The sequence below is a fragment of the Protomyctophum bolini genome, assembly GCF_963924005.1.
Source record: "Protomyctophum bolini genome assembly, chromosome: 2".
Classification (NCBI taxonomy): Eukaryota; Metazoa; Chordata; class Actinopteri; order Myctophiformes; family Myctophidae; genus Protomyctophum; species Protomyctophum bolini.
Window position 1 is genome coordinate 24,026,420 of NC_137863.1, and position 20,113 is coordinate 24,046,532.

At 42.8% G+C, this 20,113-nt stretch overlaps 1 protein-coding gene across 5 annotated transcripts in view; it reads right to left on the reverse strand.

Annotated features, from left to right (window-relative positions):
- LOC308329603 (zinc finger protein 385A-like) overlaps positions 1-20,113 on the reverse strand; it is a 48,189-nt gene that overhangs the window by 13,580 nt on the left and 14,496 nt on the right. For 4 of the 5 annotated variants that reach the window (XM_080783998.1, XM_080783997.1, XM_080783996.1 and 1 more), the window contains 2 exons: positions 8,543-8,688; positions 928-1,038 (listed from right to left, as the gene is read on the reverse strand). In XM_080783998.1, coding sequence (XP_080640124.1) covers positions 928-1,038; positions 8,543-8,688 — 257 coding nt within the window. The remainder of the gene's footprint in view (positions 1-927; positions 1,039-8,542; positions 8,689-20,113) is intronic. The other variant, XM_080784000.1, reaches the window with a different exon arrangement.

Below are 20,113 nucleotides of genomic sequence, written 5' to 3' on the forward strand. Positions count from 1 at the left end.
TCACTCTAAGGTTTCATAATTTCCGTCTTGAGTTACGGTTCGTCGCTGTTATTTTGGAACCGTGCCCTCTCTGTCGACGCGAAAAATGTAGAAAATGTGCCACATCAGCTCAAAGACGTCTTTGATGACACGTCAGGATTAGTTGTGCCTCGTCGTCCTGCTTCGCAGTCATCCCGGAGGAAACCTAAACAACTTTCAAGGCCTATTAGCGGTCTAGGCACCCTACCACTATGTTCCACCAACCCAGGCATGCCCAAGCTCGGCCCAGCCAAGCCTTGGGACACACAGGTGCAGCGTCTTGGAAACGGCATCGAAATGGTGTCAGATATTGGTCCAGTGACAGTGTGGTCTGTGTGTCTGTCTCTTTTTCTCCTCTCCCCCTACCAAGGGCTAAAAGTGGAGGTGAGAAACTACAGACTGAGTTTCTCACCTGCCCCCCCAGCAGTGCAGTCAATCTATTACATTTATAACCCATGTTTAGGTCATGTTTTGTGTCACTATACACAGCAGTGTAGCCTACAGCTTTTAGATTTTATTTCTAATCAATAAAATACAAAAACTATTTGGTAATGTTCAAAGTGTTCATTTGAATTTGAAAGTGTAAAAGTTTAACCATTAGGGTGAATTAACTCTGGTACAATGTATCTGGTATTACTGATACATTTACACTTTACTGTCTAACAGTTTGAATTGAGGAGTCCAAATTGTATGGCTTCAAATCAGTGTTATTTTTTAAAAAGCTTTTAGTCATAGTCTTTTTAATAACAATTTTATTTTGTCATCAGAAAAGTTTCAGAGTAACACCAGAACACAACCAAACAACATAGTCTATTTCTTTTAAATTTGTTGATGAAATTGTCATATTTAGTCTTAGTTCAGTCGACAAAATGAACACCGGTTCAAATGAAATTCAAATCAAATTCCTACCTCTGAGTTAAATCGTATTTGACAAACATTGCAGGAGATGATGGGCCGCTTCGTCCTCACCAAGGGAGGGCCAAAGGTGTGGTTCATCACTGCCTTCTGGACTGGGTCCATCTGAGGAGAGGTCACACACAACATTACTGTGGGGGTTTGAGCTAATCGGGGAGAATATAGAGGTGTATGGGGCTTTTGTTGTTGTTTTTTCTGAATTGCAATCCCTTTGAAATACAGTAGAGGAAAAGTATAGGAATATTAACAAAACAGAGAGAGAGAGAGGCTTGGACAGCTGGCGTCGCGGTCGTGGCACCTAGGCTCAGTGTAGTGTAACAGTGCCGTGGGTTCGAGTCCCGATCCCGACGGTATTTGCTGCGTGGTCGGGGTCCTTGACATGAAAAAGTTTGAGAACCACTGACATAGAAAAATACGTTTTTCAGAAAACTCTGAAACTCAGAAGACATTTTGTGGAATAGGGTCTGTCATATATTACGGAGCCACATTACAATGAAATATGAGGTGGACAGCCAGTGTTGGAGTATGTATGTAGTCTGTGCAGCAGCTGGCAGTGTGCTGTGGGTGCCTCTGTTCTCTGTTCAAACACTTTAATCCATGGAGGAGTTTGACAGGACTTAATTACAGACAGCACTATCTCCAAAAATTAGCACTCTGTCTTTTTGTACAAAACATCAAACCACGGTGTTGTCCAAAACAATTGAGTTACGTTCATATAATAAAGCGTAGTAAATTGTTTTATGATATCGTTATAAAAGTCACTTTTAACAACCAGAATTCTTCCGGAGTGTGGATTTAATTGCAGAGATAATGAGATCAGTGTGATATGTTGATATGGCACTTCAAATTTAATTAACAGAGAAAGTGTTGATGGGTTGTGCCGTGCATTGCAACACATTCATTTTCTGGAAAGAGAACTTTATTGTCCATTAAATTTAGCATAAAATTTGTTGTCAGTATACAGCCATGGGCTATACAAAAGCATTAAAATACTATATAAAATGCATTCCCATAACACAGCAAAAGTGATCATGTGCTGTAGGGATCAGGTGCTAGAGCCATTTAAACATTTTCTTTTTGCTAATGGTACTCTAAGACTCCTGCCTGATGGTAAGTCTGAGATCAAAAAGGAAAAGGTAATATATTTCATGTGTAGCCTATAAACCAGTAAGACGCGTTAACGCGGGAAGCGAACGCAGCTATTGTGGCAGTCTGACACACACACACACACACACACACACACACACACACACACACACACACACACACACACACACACACACACACACACACACACACACACACACACACACAATGTTACTGTATGTGGACCTGGCCGCTTTTGTGCCCATATATGGAGCTGAGTGATTTGTTTGTGATTGATGCAACACACTCCATATTTGGATACAGCGGGACAGACAGACAGACAGACAGACAGACAGACAGACAGACAGACAGACAGACAGACAGACAGACATGATCTGCTAGGTCTCATAGTTAGTGCTGATCACTGCGTTCGCAAAAAGATGTTTACAGCACACTTTCATGAGACTGAAATGGATCAAATAAGAAATGTGTCCATTGGTTTGGGCTGGCATCCATAATGCCTGGGTGTTGCCTTCATTCAAACTGCCAAAAAGATCCCTGTGGTTTTAACTCAGCCTCTCATCAGATGCTGCTTGGACTGTGAACGTCGACTGCCAAATGAGACATTGTTTACAGTCTCAAAACTCCACTCTCCCTGGGAAAGGTAGAATGGTTCTGGAAACTAAAACGTAAATTCTAATGCCTTTTTTTGTATTGCTATAACAGCTGTATCAATGTACTATTGTCCATATCTCTATGTTCCACAGTTGTTATAAGCTTGCTTGCATCATCTTAAATATTTTCCCCCTTTTTTCCCATAAAGCAGTGGTTTTCAACCCCTTTCAGTTTTCATATAAGGTTCAGTATATTCGGCATTTGTTTTTTGAAGATTTAGCCTCTCAGACCCTAATATTTTGTTGGATAAGATTTTGTCCAGAATTCCATGTTGTATTGATATGGTAGCCATAGGAGAGACAACAGGCAAACGTTGATGAACATTTATGAAAAATAAAACATTATTCTACATTCTCTGAATGTTCAGAATGTTCCCTCCATGCATTGATTCCTGTGTGTAGAGTTCTTGTAAATTAACTAATTCACCCAGTGTCAATTATCTAATGTAATCCTGAGCTGCTTCTTTTCACCTGGCAGGGGAGAGTTTCCCTGGCCAGTTCCTCTCCCCTCCATCAGGCGCCCCGGCTGGGGGAAGTAGTTTAGAGACCAGGATTACTGCATGTTTTTGTGAGGGTACCTATTACCTACCCTCGGGACACGGGGAGAACATGCAAACTCCACACAGAAAGGCCCTTTCGCCAACCCCGCCTCGGGTATGGGCACTGAGGGAGTGCCCACAGTGTCCCCAGCGGGAATCGAACCCAGAACCCAGCACTACCGACTGTGCCACCGTGCCCAACAATAATTTAACTATTGACGGGTTCATTTTACACTCTCAAGAGTTAAAGATCTAATAAGGGTCCATTTGGTTACCAACTCTTCATCATTTAGTTGGGGACCACCTGGAACCCCCTCAAGGACCATCTAGAGGAGAACAGCATCTCACACCTCACTCACAGCAGGCCTCCCAAGTACAATCCTGTGTTAATAACTCTGACTGAGAGTGTACAAGGGTCCATTTGGTTACATTTTTACACACTCAGGAGTAAGATTAACATAGATACCGTAGATAGAGTATTTCTTTGGCATCAATTTAAAAGCATGCACCTTAAAAGTGTCAACATGGACCAAGTCACAAAAAAGCTGAAGCTCATTTCCATTGTGGTCGATGACACATGACCTAACCAACATAGCAGAGAAAATACACTGTTAGTGTTAACACACGTACAACAAAACACTGAGGATTTTACAGTGCACAGTGTAGTGCAGAAACAGCTGTGCTTCCTTGTTGACAGGTAATTCTGCTATTGCATTTTGGCTAATTATGAGATCATGAGTTCATAAGAAAGAGAATGTATTTTTTAATGGCTAATTAACCACATGAACCCTAGCATCCCATTTTCTGGACATGTCATAACTCATAATGGGCTCACAAACAGCTCCCACAACCCGTCGCATTGCGACACATTGTGAGATAGTACAAAGAGATTTGGTCTAGAGGGGAAAAAAGGAGGGGGGCAAGTACAGACCCCTGAGGGACCCCAGTCAACGAAGTTATACATAGGGTTTAATAGAGCGTCGCAATCCCGCCCCCTTTCATGACGACGAGGGACCCAGGTAATAATTCCCCATTAATTTTCCCCATAGACATTTCAAAAAGTATTTAAAGATATGTAAGCCTCGGACAAAGCCAACTCGCATCGTGCCAAATCATGACAATAAACACAATAGTTTGGGCCGGACAAATAATTACAATTACTGCCCTTTTTTTCTCCTTTCTAATTATTTGTTCGGCCCAATTTTTTTTCTTTGTTGTCATGATTTGTCACGATCCAAGTTGGCTTTGTCTGAGGCTTACAGGTCTTTAAAGGACCTATAACATAAAATTCTACTTTTTCAATTTATTTTGTGATTTTGGGGCTCCCATATGTGTTTTCTATCCCCACCTATAACCAATTTTCAGGCTTTCATATCATAAGGGTGCTTTAATGGAAATTGCTCTGAGGAACATCAGTATTATAATGACTAAAATATTAAAAAATCTGCATATCGGCACCCCCACTACCTCAGGACATTGTGGTATTGCAGCTAAAACTGCTTTCAAAGTCCAGAAAGAAATAGTTAGGACTAGTTATATCAGAGTGGTGATTGAGGCTCAAACCATTAGAAATACGTTTGAGGGACATAGACAATATGATATTAAATATTAAAAACATGTTATTTCTTCTTTAAATAAATACTTTTTGAGATGTATATGGGGAAAATGAATGGGGAATATTTATTTCCTGGGTCGTCGTTCTGAAAGGGGGCGGGACTGCGACGCTATATACTGTGGTGGTATATAAAGATGTTTAATGTAAAATAACCACTGTAGCTCTGTTTGTTTCTCCACACAGCCCAGAATAATCTGGAGTTACACATTAGAGATTCTACTGTATATTTACCATAGTGCTCTTAATAACTTCATCAGAGATGAAAGAAAAAGAAAACAGGGACATATAAATGCCCTCACTCATCACTGTGTTCTTTATGACAATGTTGGCTGGCCTTCTTCGTCTATTCTGGGACTCACTCACTGGTATCTTTTAATTTATGAAGCAATTCTTGGCCTGTTACCCACTGTCCACAGCCTGATTTATAATTTGTCCTACACTTGTGTCACAAGCTGCAAATACCTGAAAGCTTGGCTCACAATGCATGTCGGCTTGTATATCGGTTATTTTTTGTGCGGTTTCAGTTTAAAAAAGATCTGGTTAAATAGAGGAATAAATTAACAAGACATAAAGCCCCGCTTGTAGCTCCTATAGTGGCTGTGCTGCTCCTTTTACACCCAACTGGACCAAAATGGATTTGAAGTTGAGATATCTTGTGTGTGAGTGGAAGGTTTGAACTTTGACCTAATGGTGGTGCTAGAGGAAAGGCATTTCGTGGCAATCCAATCAGTAGTTTTTGCGATAACGACATCCTAATTTATTCTCTGTCGCACGACAGTGTCGCATGAAAAATAACTCGGCTCATAACACGTTGCATCCACAATGCGTTGTGAGCTTGTTTGTTGGTTATTTTCAAGTATGAATATATATATATATATATTTTCTTTTTTAATAATCTAATTTATATTGTGTAAGCCAAGCCATGGTCCGTGGCCCCCAGCCCGGCTCATCATAGCTACAGTACAGAGCTGTGAACCGTGGCTCACACAGTATAAATTAAGCTTTCTATGTAGGGTCGTACAAGTTCTAATGACTGAGTGAGGGAGTGATTAGACTTTAGCACTCTGTAAGATTAGTGGCTTCACTCAATGTCGGAACTGTTAGCACAATGAATCAACTAACCTGCGGAAGTGCCAGAGTGACCATTGACATACATGTAAGTGTGATCACTATTGTGTGTGTGTGTGTGTGTGTGTGTGTGTGTGTGTGTGTGTGTGTGTGTGTGTGTGTGTGTGTGTGCGTGCAGAGAAGACTGTGCACGCTCATGAATGCATTTGTGTGTGCGTGCGTGCGTGCGCGAATCATTATTTGTCACCACATTGACCTTCACATGAAACTCAATCTGGAAATGAACTGGTCTCAAAATGCTGACTGTAGGTAACACAGCCTGTTTGCCTCTTATAAAATTGATTAGCCGTAACTCATTGTATTGCAGTAAAACACCGGCCTGGGCATTTTGTGAATATGCAGATCGAGGCTTCTTGAAAAGCAAACACTTGTCATCTTCTCATATTGGATAATATATAAATCCACACAAACACTTCATCATCCATCTTTGTTCAGAAGGGGACATCTCTAAACCAACAACATGATGAATATCATTACTGTCTACTGTCAATCTGCCTATTATGTGAAAACAACATACATAAATATAGCCTACTATAATTTGAGAAATAGACATAGTGAGAGACTGTTTTATGGTTTGATAGAACATTAGGATTAGATTTACAATTAGAAAAAGATTGAGGTTGTGGTTAGGGTTAGAATGTATACAATATTTAGAGCTTCGGTTTATGGATTGGGGTTGTTTTATACGCGTGATTTAGACGTAGTTGTGAGTCTGTGTCGAACTCCAAAAGCTCACAGCACGTTGTGGTGTGATGCGATAACTCCAAGCTCACAGCACGTTGTGGTGTGATGCGATAACTCCAAGCTCACAGCACGTTGTGGTGTGATGCGATTCGCTGTGAGCTTGGCGAGGGGCTATTTCTGGCTTTAGCTTAGTGCCAAAAATAACCAAATTTAATTTAAGATGGCATTCATAGAATCCCCAACCTAAGCCATTGTCCTCACAAGTATAGCGATACAGTTGTTTGTGTGTGTGTGTGTGTGTGTGTGTGTGTGTGTGTGTGTGTGTGTGTGTGCGTGTGTGTGTGTGCGTGTGTGTGTGTGTGTGTGTGTGTGTGTGTTAGGGCTGTCAGAACGAATTTCATAATATGAAAGAAATTCGAATATTAAAAAATATATATATATTCGAAAGCTAAAATTGCCATTCGAATGGAGCTTTTATCATTTATTAATTCTATTTAATATTTTTATTTTGTTTTATGTTATTTTATCCGCTCACTAAATGTATTGAGTAACGAATCTACCGCTGTGAAATCTCCCATCTGCACGCACGCACACACGGTCACACGCGCGCCTCGTCACCTCCTCCCTCCTCTGCACGCATGCACACACGCAGTCGCACAGCGCGCTGCAACTAAGAAGAATCACTCGCATGTTTTATTAGTACCGTCGAGTCTGTCGCATATTGTGGACAGTTTGAAAATGCGGGTCCTACGTGCATTAAACCATTAACGTTGGTCCGGCTGGTTTCATTTTGTCCTACGCGATTACGTGAATCAGCATGGCTGCGCCTGCAGTAGGCTATTACCAAAACAAACACATGGTAGGCTACTTTTGTGTTGCACATGGAAAGCAACTGAAAACGACCATGGATATATTAAAGACAGTTCCCCTGTGCTGCTGTGCACAGCGGAGATAATGCAAAACTCCAGGTACGAACCAAAACACTGACTGTCTGAAGCTGATCATCCACGACTATATCTCCAGACTAGTCCTGCAGTCCCGCAATGAAGGAAAGACAATCTCGCCTCTCACTATAGTCCACTACAATGCCATTCTAGCCTTAAAACCTACATTTATGTGTTATTCAACAATTACTTTAGCGCAAAATATAGGCATCTCTATATATCTTCATTGCTATTTACTAATGATGGCCTGTTCATCGTGACAGCATTCCGTTTAAAAAGAAAAAAGAAAAAGTTAATGATTCCTGACTAGCCTACTCACTACTCAGACTATACTGTATCAGAAGTATACAACGTTCACTGTAAAATGCATTTGCACTATAGACAGACAACAATCTTACCGTGCTGAGTGCACTGTGCTCAATAAAACAACAGTTTAAACGCTATTTTGTGCCGAAAACCATTATTACATGTTCTGAAATTACTGCTTTGTCGTTTGGAAGGGGGGGCCCTCTAGTGGACAGAACGTGCATCGTCAAAACCTTGTTATTCTGTGTATTATTATAGGCTAAATATGAGCTAAAATACAATGTAAATATTCGAATATATTCGAAAATTACAAATAATTAAGCAATGAAATTCGAATTGGATTATAGAGGTGAACTGACAGCCCTAGTGTGTGTGCACGCGTGCGTGCATGTGTGCGTGCGTGCATGCGAGCGTGCGTGTGGCCTGCATATGTGTGTGTGTCTATATTTACAATTTTGTCAACAAATACAAACTAGACTAAAATGTTAGAGATGGACCAGTTTTGCTCAGGTGTTGTGCTTGTATATCGGCTATACACGCTCGCGCGGGTGTGTGTGTGTGTGTGTGTGTGTGTGTGCGTGCATGTGTGATATGTGATATGCGTGTGTGTCCATGTAATGGATGCATGCTCACTGTGTTGAAGTTGTGGAAGAGGCCAATGCTGGCTGGATGAGGAGCCTCCATAGGAAACTGCAGGAAGTGCTTCATGTCCAGAGGGGGCCCCATGACCGCAGGGCTCCTCAGGAAGGCAGGGACCGGCCCTGGGCGGTTTACACTTCCTGGAGCACGTGCACAGTACGGATGAAATAAGAGACAAGAGAAGAAAAGATACATTACTGTATTTGTGCTGACTTTGTGGTACATTAGAATACACGTGTGTTTTATTCAAAACTATCTCATCATCAGCATGAGACAATTAGAAACGTACAGTACTACCGTATGTCTTCACTTGACATAGTCAATGCTGTTAATCAGCTCAGGGAGTGAGGGAGTTAGCTAGTCACTCAGAACTGTGTGTGTGTGTGTGTGTGTGTGTGTGTGTGTGTGTGTGTGTGTGTGTGTGTGTGTGTGTGTGTGTGTGTGTGTGTGTGTGTGTGTGTGTGTGTGTGTGTGTGTGTGTGTGTGTGTGTGTGTGAGCGAGCGAGCGAGCGAGCGAGCGAGAGAGAGAGAGAGAGAGAGAGCCTGTGAGGGGTACAACAACCAATGCACACCATCACTGTAGTTAATCAAACATTTCCTCAGAGTGATGTTTCCCCAGGGGACTGAACAAGCAGAGATTGTCAAAAACCAACGCCATCATCTTTCATCTCACTTGAATCATCTTTTTGCACCTGACTTGTTGGGACCCCGCCCCCCACGCTGCTGGTGGCTGAGCGGTAGTTGGAGTGCACGTAGAACGGTCTTTGATGGACAGAGAGACTGCAAAGCTCCTTAAAGCTTTGCAGCTGGAGCGCTGGAGATATCAGCCTTGTCTTTCTTGTTGCTCCTCTCACTCCCCTCCCTCTCACTCCCCTCCCATGCCAAGACATCGCTTTCTAGCCCTTTTTACTGTCTGCTTGTCCTACACAGACACACGCGTCCGCACACAAATCCTAATGTTCTGATTGCAATAAAATTGTTATTTTGTTACTCACAATTGCACTAAATACATTCATACCTTTATGCATGTGTTCTTTATAGGACAGCTTTACTAAAATTACGTTAAAAAACATCACAATATTATATCGCCTTGCTTCCATTGTTGCAATACATTGAATCAAAGACCCCCAAATTGTCACTTTTTTTTAAATGGACCCCCATTTAATGGCATTTCTATCTCTGGAACCCCAATTTATAACGTAAAATCTACAGTATCTACAAATGGAAATGGAATCTATCTACAAATGGAGAGTTATACAGACCCATAAGGGTCCATTTGGTTCCAAACTATTATTTAGCTGGGTGACCCCTGGAACTCCCTCAAGGACCCCTGGAGGTCCCCGGCCCCACTTTGGGAACCACTGCAGGATACGTCTGCCAGCGGCGTGCCTTCCCTTCTCCTTCTCTTCCCCTGTGCTCCAGTCTGACCATTCCGCCCACAGTCAGCCATAGCTATGCCTATTTTCTGTACTGCTAAAACCAGCAGGGTGCCGCGTTCCATCCTCCAGCACTGAGAGAACGTTTAATCCTTCCTCCCGTGAAAGATCCGCTTTTGTCATTCTTTTATCACAGCAGTCTTTGTGTTACAAAATTGGTTTGCAAAAACCAAACACACACACACACACACACACACACACACACACACACACACACCCACACACACACACACACACACACACACACACTGAGCGAGCTATTTTGATAACAGGAAGCTCCTTTCAGTGACAGTGGGACGGGGGTGGGGGGAGGATCTTGGATGTGCTGCCTGTCAGCATTAGAAATAGATGGAAAGAGAAGAAGCGTTTTCCATCCATCTCTGGCTTTTTCCTTTAAGATTTAGTTTGTTTCGACAGAAGGCTCTCATCTGAGAAGTCTCACACACTGCTGTAATGTAAGTGGGCCCAGAGTGATGTGGAGAGAGTGTCCAGCTACAGTCAGACAGACAGCTGGGGGTGTGTGTCTTGTGTGTGTGTGTGTGTGTGTGTGTGTGTGTGTGTGTGTGTGTGTGTGTGTGGGGCGGGGGGTGGTCTGGCTGACAGACGGAACAGGAGCTCACGGTTTCAATGTCCCCCCCTGACGTTTCAGAGCCAGAGGCATCCTGCCGCAAACATGGTGGTCATTATCACCGCCATCAAATTGACCACAGCAACATTTGACGACCTACCAGCATCCCACACGTTTTAGTTCGCACTCTGCACGTCTACAACTCACAGGAACAGGTCAACACAGGACAACGTAAACTACATCTAAACTACGTCACTCTGCACGTCTACAACTCACAGGAACAGGTCAACACAGGACAACGTAAACTACGTCTAAACTACGTCACTCTGCACGTCTACAACTCACAGGAACAGGTCAACACAGGACAACGTAAACTACGTCACAAAGATCAGCAGCAGTTCCTCCACCTTTTCTGGACCAGGGCCCACTTGAAAATGTCAAAAGCTCCACCCATCTGACCACATGACACGGCAGACAATAGCCACAGGCATTTTCAGAGCATGCTTATTACGATCAGTCAATGGATTGTGTTCCAGCTTGGATCAATGGACCGAACTAGAACACTTCAGTTTCTATTCATCCGTGTCATTACTGTTAGTGATGTGGTGAATTAAAACCATGGGTAAACTGCAGTTATTCCATGGCAGAACAGACAACATAGTCTAAGCAATACAATATGATCAAATCCCTTTCGTTCACGTATTTGCAGCTTGCATTTATTAGATTTTTACGTTTTTAATTTATTTTGATAATATTTGACCAATTAAATTACAGTAGCCTAATCATGAGTTTATATTTATTTCACAAATTATATTTTGTATTATTTTCATTTGTACAGTATATGTACTCAAAAGGCACATCACATCACATGACCTCTCAAGTACAAGTCCTCCATAGAACTGTTCCTATTCAGACTACGTAGACCATGTATCCTTCCTTCATGTCTGCTATCAGACACTAACCACTGACTGAACGGTAGTACTCTGTAGTCCGCTTCATTTGACACTAGTCAAATCAATTGTGGGCAGGCTCTAGACAGAATGGCACTATATGAGGACTAGGGCTGCAACTATCGATTATTTGTTTAGGAATTATCATATCAACCTTTTCTTTATTAATCAAACAGTGGAGAAGCGTGTTTTTCTAATATTAGTTTTTATTTTTAACCAACCAATCAACGCGAAAAATGAGTAAACACTTCATCTGTATTTCATACTTCATTTTCAGTGTACAACCGTTTTGCACAACACGTTGGTTGCATAATTTTTCGAATGGGGGGGGGGGGGATTATTTATTTATCAATTACGGTAAATCAATTAGTTGATGTTGCAGCCAATGGGAACCAGCCTTTCCACAAGAACTGCAGGAAGCCTGGTGACTGTGAGTAGATCAGTGCAAGGGTTAAGTTGCCCTGTCGCGACCACACTGTTCTGCAGTGGTGGAAAAAGTTGTCACATTTTGTACTTATTGTAAAGTATTAATATTGCAGTGTAGAAATACTCTGGAATTCAAAGTTTACTTGAGTAAAAGTACAAAAGTATTGGTATCAAAATATACTGAAAGTACAAAAAGAAAGTCGAAAATATTTTGAAAATAGAGTTGTGATGCGACGCATTGTGAGCTTGTATATTGGCTATTTTCAAATGGCCGAAATGTATATAGGGCTGAAGTGGTTACTGTATGTTTTGTAATAATAATCCACATTTACAAAGTAACTATTGGATCTGAGATGTAGTGGAGTAGAATAAAAAGTATTGGAAATTTGAATTACTAATTAAGTAAAGTACAAATACCTCAAAATTGTACAGTACTTCAGTAAATGTTACTTTAATAGTTACTTCACACCACTGCTGTTCTGTGACAACACATTCTCACAAAGATAGTAGGCTACTCCTTTCATGACGAATTGGGGAGGAAGCACTACAGCAGCAAGGCAGCATCTCCCAGACCGCTGCAACGCCTTACAGAGAGATTTACAGTCACATCAGATCAGTGAACACCAACTCCTGACACATTCTCTGGGGCATTAAAGTGTTAAAGTGCTGCCAAACTCTATAAATCCAGTGTTCCCCGGCCTTTACACTTCTCCTCAGTAAAATGGACAGACAGCCTTGGTCTCACCCTCTCCCTCGCCTTACCAACTGTCCCTGTCCCCCCCCCCCCCCCCCCCTAATGCAAATGTTTGGCTGAGAAGAAGATCAATGTGAGTGTAATAGCTTATTGGATTTTTTTTAAGCGATTGCGAGACAGAGGTAGCTGGATCGGGATTGAGAGACAGAGAGAGAGAGAGAGAGAGAGGGGGAGAGGGAGAGGGAGAGAGAGAACCATATTGCATTGCCTTTCCACAATCCAGACATGGGGCCAGTGCACGTACACCTGCATGCGCACATCCCTGTGCTGTGACTAAAGCCTCTTAAATTGGCAATTTATTTGGCCAATTCAGACTTAATGATCACAGAGGTAAAGTCAATGTCGTTGCCTGGTGCCTCTCAGTATTGTCTGCCTGTCGTCTGGGTCCCTGCATTCCAGGCGAGAGGAGGGATATGAAGTTCTGTCTCCTAATGCAGTGGTTCTCAACCTGTGGGTCGGGACCACCAGGGAAGCACAGTACTCTCTGCCTGTGGAAGCACAGTGGGCGGAACTGTGAAAGGTCTGGCCACACGAAACGACATCAAAAGTAATCAACATTGCAAGGTGATGAGAGCTTGTATATGTCTGCTATTTTATTTTCACAACCGAGTCAAACAAAACTAAATGCCTCAACTCCTACATTCCAAGTGCTTATCAGGGTGGGTCCCCAGTTCAAACATAATTATTTTGGAGGGGGGCACGGCCTGAAAAGGTTGAGAACCACTGTCCTAATGCCTAATGCATGCTCCGTCACAGCTGTGACATGCTATGAGCCTGTAGGCTATTTTCGATCTTTATCATACAACAAAGCTTAAAAGGGAAGTCTGATGAGAAGGAAGAGCACTGTGGGGGTCCCCCTTAAAAGAGAAAAGAAAAAACAGCTTCAAAACCAGTCCTCTCTCAGCCAGAGGCACTGTGGATTAGCGCAACACATGTTACCAGCCTGCCCACATCTGCATCTAAATGGGCTGAGCTGCTGTGCACGGCCAACTCTGAAATGAGCTGCTGTGGTGGTGGATTAAACAGCCGCCTGTGACAGAAAAAAAATGTCCCTCCTGCTGTCACTGCAGCTCTGGAGCACACACATGCACGCACATCAGAGAGAGGGCTGGTGATAATAGTAGATGCGTTATTAGCTAGTTGCAGGGTAGGGCGAGACATATGATGCAACGCCGCAGCACCAAGCGCTTTGTTACACACGATGATTAGTGTCACAATGATCACAGGCTGGCATCGTCAGTCAGAATGATTGATGGCGACGTTGCCACTCAGTTCAGTGGTTTGGCTTGTTTGGAGGAATGTGGTTTTGTGGCTAAAATCGACTGTTTCAGTCAAATCTGGTATGAATTGAAGGTTTTTGTTTTTACCGTATGGTCCAGGCTTCACCTTTGGGGGCGTGTCCATCTCTAATTCTGATAGTTGGATGGCGTAATGTTGATGCAAAGTATTAAATGGATCCCTCCTATTCCCTTTAAGAGCTATACACGCCTGCACCGGGCGCATTGTTATTAACTGATGGATTGGACCAAGTTGGAGGAGACACAAACGATTACGGCTGAGGAAATGGATCCGAGTGTGTGCAAAGTTAAAGCATGCAACTGTCTACCTGACTACCAGCATTATTAATTATATCAGGATAATCAGGAGATGCAGGGGAAACGAAAGCTCTCTGCCCACAAAAAATCTAATGGAAACGAGAGGTAGACCACCTGCACAGCCATGCTGCTATAGTGTAATGTCTCTTCATTCATGTCCGAGAGACATCTCTCTTATAGTCTCCCCCCTGTAATGTCTCTTCATTCATGTCCAAGAGACATCTCTCTTATAGTCTCCCCATGTAATGTCTCTTCATTCATGTCCAAGAGACATCTCTCTTATAGTCTCCCCCCTGTAATGTCTCTTCATTCATGTCCAAGAGACATCTCTCTTATAGTCTCCCCATGTAATGTCTCTTCATTCATGTCCAAGAGACATCTCTCTTATAGTCTCCCCATGTAATGTCTCTTCATTCATGTCCAAGAGACATCTCTCTTATAGTCTCCCCCTGTAAAGTCTCTTCATTCATGTCCAAGAGGCATCTCTCTTATAGTCTCCCCCTGTAATGTCTCTTCATTCATGTCCAAGAGGCATCTCTCTTGACATATCAACATAATATTCATATGCTCCCCCTCTTAGTTAGGTTCTTTATTTAGACCACATGCACTGCGTGCTATTTATAGAGATACCTTGCAGAACATTCGATAAATCCCTCCGATGCATACAGTGCTGCTACCACTGATGATGAATAATGTGGTAATATCTTACCACACATTCTATAAAATATAACTGAATTACCCCCCCCCCCCCCCCGCCTCCATTCTAAACAATAGGTTTGTATTGTGTCTTGCTGCTACTTTTTAACCTCACTTGTATCTTTTTATATGATCTTATTGTTCTTGTGTATTAGCATTGCTGTAGCTGGCACACCAACATTTCATTGCTTGTGCGAGTATAGAGTGATTGACAAATAAACCCACTTGATTCTTGCTTGTTGAATACAGATGGATTTTGATTGCATGTAGTAGGCACATCTTGATCTGAATAATGTGCTCTCTAAATAAATTAGTAAGGAAATATCATTTTATTTGACAGTGCACTGGACCACTGTTTCTCAATGTCGGTTCTGGGGACCAATAGGCTCCAAATGGACCCTTTTTAGTCTGTGAGCCTTACAAGTCCATTTGGTTCCATTTGTACATTGTCAGAGTTAAATAAACACTGAGGATTTTACAGTGTAGATTGACGGGGTCCCATTAATTAACATGTGTCCAATGGGAGTCTGCAGCCTAAGGCATATGAAACTGGGTTCCCTTGAAATGAAAAGAGAATTGGTGTGCTGGACTGGATCGCAGACCAACATGCCCATGGGTGCACATATGAGTGCTGGGAGTGAAAATGACAGCTACATAGGTTGTAAACTATGACAATTGCATTGCACTTTGCAGCGAGTGCAAGATAGGACCCTCTGTACTATTTTGACAGAGTGCTAGGACCATTTATTGTCAGTGGAATTGTGTTGCTATAGGGAACAGCTTGTGTCCAAGTTTATTTCCTGTCAGCTAACTGCAACAGGAAATAAACTTGGACCTAAACTTGGCATTCTGCCTCTGGGAAGGACTGGGCACGAAATGGTATTTACTGCAGTGCGCCCTCAAGCTAAAGGTAGTGATTTTGAGCAGAAAGCAGGACGCCTTTTACACACAGTCACATCATGTGGAGAAGTGTCTGCACACACGCACACATGCACACACACACACACACACACACACACACACACACACACACACACACACACACACACACACACACACACGCACACCACACGCGCACATGCAAGCATGCACTGTACATCTACGTGCACACAGTGAGTGGACACACCACATGAACATACACACAGACTGAATGATTCGATTCGATAATTATGTTCATAATGGTCACACACTCGTTACTGTAATGTCGAAGAATGAAAGAAGGCAATGCAGACAAAAGAGCACAGAGACAACAGAGAGCTGAGGAAGGAGAAGACAGTAGATTTCAGTCTCTCCTCTTTCTCCCTGCTTTAATGATAGATGCTCTACAGTCCAGTGACCACGTTTGAGAGAGAGAGAGAGAGGGGGGGGGGGTTGTTTGGAGAGCAAGAAAGAGAGAGTGTGTGTGTGTGTGTGTGTGTGTGTGTGTGTGTGTGTGTGTGTGTGTGTGTGTGTGTGTGTGTGTGTGTGTGTGTGTGTGTGTGTGTGTGTGTGTGTGTGTGTGTGTGTGTGTGTGTGTGTGTGTGTGTGTGTGTTTTATGCATTGCATTGGGATCGGGATTCGGGGACATCTACTCTTTCCACCAATTTCATTCCATTTTCGCTCTAGCATAAAATGCTTTGGACCTGATGTTCCAATCAGGTGTTCCATACTGTATGTGGCATATTAATGACATCAATAGGCTACGCATCATTTATATTCTCCCCTGCCTGTTCCTCTGCTATAAAATCTTAACGACAAATGGCACATTCATCAGCATATACCCAGAATTGAACCCACCCGGGTTCAATTCTAGAAGCAGTGGGCAGCAGCATCCTGGAGGCAGTTAGGCGTTCACTGTCTTGCTCAAGGACACTTCGACACGACGAGGAGGAGTTGGGAACCTTCCGATTCCTGGAGTACCACCTCCTCCTAAAAGCCGCCACTGGAACTAAAGCCATGTGCATCTGCCATGCTCTTTGAATAACTCTTAAATTACTGCCAGGCAATTAATTAATTCTTCCGCCAGTGTTACTGGCGGACGATTGTCTTTTCTTTCACCCGGAAAATACATTTTGTAACCTCGATCATCGGTTCTTTATTTATGGGCCGTTGAATAAAGCTTGTTTTGACCAAAAACGCAATCTAGGAAAATAATCCAATATAAATGTATTTTTGTAAATCTGTTTAGATTGAGGCGGATGGAGACGGAGTTTTCACTTCCCGGTTTTATCCGGTCGCCTAGCAAACTAGAACCATGCATTCATACGTTGGTGTGATCTATCGTAAAACACGTCTTTGGCAGTGAAGCGTTGGATTTGATAGGACGTCTATACTGTAGAAGTTATTTGCAGTCAATGCCAAAATCAAATCAGTTTTATTTTTTGGTTTTTTTACGCTTTGCCGTACTTGGTCTGTCTGTTTGATTAACCACTAGTTACCTCATCGTATGTTGGTCGATGAATGGTGAAAATAGCAGATAATAAGCTCACAACATATAACGCATATTTTCGGGAAAATGTGGGAAAAATGAATGGATTTTCTTTCTGTGGCATCTCAAAATGTCCGCCTATTTCTGACAAATGCTTCCCCCCCCCCCCCCCCCAGGAATAGGGGTGCTGGGGTTCAGGTAGTTAAGGCAGAGAGAAGGGAGGACAGCAGCTGTAGGGAAGAAGGACAAGGCCAATTTACAGACTGAAGGTTGGAATGAGATTGAGGATGAAGACTGAATGGGTGGGGGTTGGATAACCATGCAATGAGGCTAAGTGGAGCTATGGTCGAGGGAGAGAAAAGGGGACTGCGTGCATGCGTGCGTGTGTGCATGCGTGCGGGGCGGCCGTGTGTGTGTGTGTGGAGGGGGGAGTGCAGCAGATTGAGGACTGCAGATTTTGAGGTGAGTCCAAGGTGACCGACCACCTCAGTAGGTAAAGAGGCACATTTAACCTCCCAGTTAATGCACAGAGCATGTGCCATCTGGTCATGACTCACAGGGGGAGGGGCAAGGTGTCCACACAGAGCATGGCAGAGAGAAAAATCATGTAAGTGGCAGTGGTTTCCAACACTTGTCATATGATATGGCATGAAATAGGGCATTGATTTATGAGAAAAACATGAAAATATTCAAATTGAACGTACAAGTTGTCTGCCAGACAGTACACCAGTCTGTATCAGTATGGCCTATACAAAGCAACCAAAATATATGGCAGATAACACAGGGAAGCTGGCAGAACCTTCACTAAAATATCCGGGACAATGCTCCACAATTCCCAGACTCTTCTCCCTTCTGGGTCCCAAACTATGGAATGTCCCATACTCCCATTGCAATTCGAACTGCAGACTCACTCCCAATCTTCCGACTGAAAACTCACCTCTTCAGACTAGCAAATAAAAGGCTAAAATATGTCATTTAGATAGCATGTTATGTACACACACACACACACACACACACACACACACACACACACACACACACACACACACACTATTGTGGTGTCTGTAGGCTATACTGTATGTGCCTCCAAGGAAGCCTTTAGTAGACAGGAACACGTCACAAATACTGTATATCCCACAGAGGGAGTCTGGACAGAAATCAGCCTGTTTCTGTGAGTGCGTGCGTGCGTGCGTGCGCATGTATGTGCGCATGTTGCGTACTTCTGCCTATAGGGGGGTTGGGCTCAAGAATCCAAACAGAGACAAGACAGTGATGCATTACCTTGCGTTTATAAAGATCATGGCATTTTGTAGGAGTAACTAATAACTACAGTATATTATCATCTCTATATAATAATCTATTCACTATAAATAAGCACATTTGTCACGCTCAACCTTTCGGCTGTCTCAGTGCAACAAACCTCCACACCGACCATACCATCCCCCCATTCTCCTTTAAAAGACCGCTGGGTTGGTGAATGATATCGTTGGCTGTTGGGTGGAAACCTTGCATGTCCATAACCGTTCCTTTTTATTGTTATTTTCTAAGGTTTTTAAAATTGTGAAAAGAGCAGATCTACAAGCATGCAACGCGTAGATCGGCTATTTTCAGCACTTTTGTGCGAGTAGGTCATTCATTTACGAAATAAAAACCATGAATGATGTGGAGATACAAGGTGTCTGTCTGACAGCAACGATACGCAGCTCATTAAACATGAATTAACCTCCAGTGATCAATAACGGTTATCTAGAGATCCTGTCATAGAAAGGCTCATGAGAATCTCTTGACTTTCAGGTTTTCTATTCTTGAAGGAATCACGGCGACAGGACAGTCAACGCGTTCTCCCTTAAAACCCGACTTGGACCACGAAAGTAGCAGATCTACAAGATCAATGCTAGCGATGGGACCCGGATGATCGTTATTATCGTTTATCGTGATAAAAGAAATGCTCACAATAATCGTATCGCAGAGATTTTAATTTATCGTGAAATTGTGCTCCGTTGTACACTACGATGAATGAGCTTTTGTTGAGCTGCAAATGTAGTACCACTTAAACTCTCAAAACTTGAGAAATAATTTGGTATGCTCTTCACTTCGTTTCACTCGATTTTCCAATAATAGCCGATCTACAAGCTCACAACGCTATGTTGTGATTCCAAGTGGTTAACAGAAGTGGCATTTCAAGTTGTCACGATAATATTGTTATTTGCAATTATTTTTGCCACAATAATCGTAGGCTTTTATTTTTGTTCGCTTTCGGCTCAAAGAATTAAAGCCTGGGGTTACGTGACACATTTCTTGGTCTAGTAGAGTAGGAGCGGGAGTGAATTACAGAGCAGAGGGGCGTCGCTTTCCACGGTTGATTTCTACCAGGGAGGGGAGGGGGGACTCTGATCGGTGAACCAATATTCTCCAGCAGTTGCTCCAAGCGTGCCCGCCCCTCTAGACCAGAAAGCACGCTGGCTAGGCCAGGCTACAATAATCGTGACATGTCATTTATCAATCGTCCCATCCCTATACGCAATGTGTTGCACATGCAAGCTTGTGAGACCAGCTACAGTATTTTAAGCCAATTTTAACTCAAATCTCTGCAAATACATGGGGTTCCTTGATATGAAACGGTTTGCGCACCACTGACATTCTTTTTTAAACGCCTCATCAGGTCTCAATGGGTTATGGGATTTGTGGTAGCCTACGACGGGGCATGAATTGAGCGTCAGACACGATGCAGT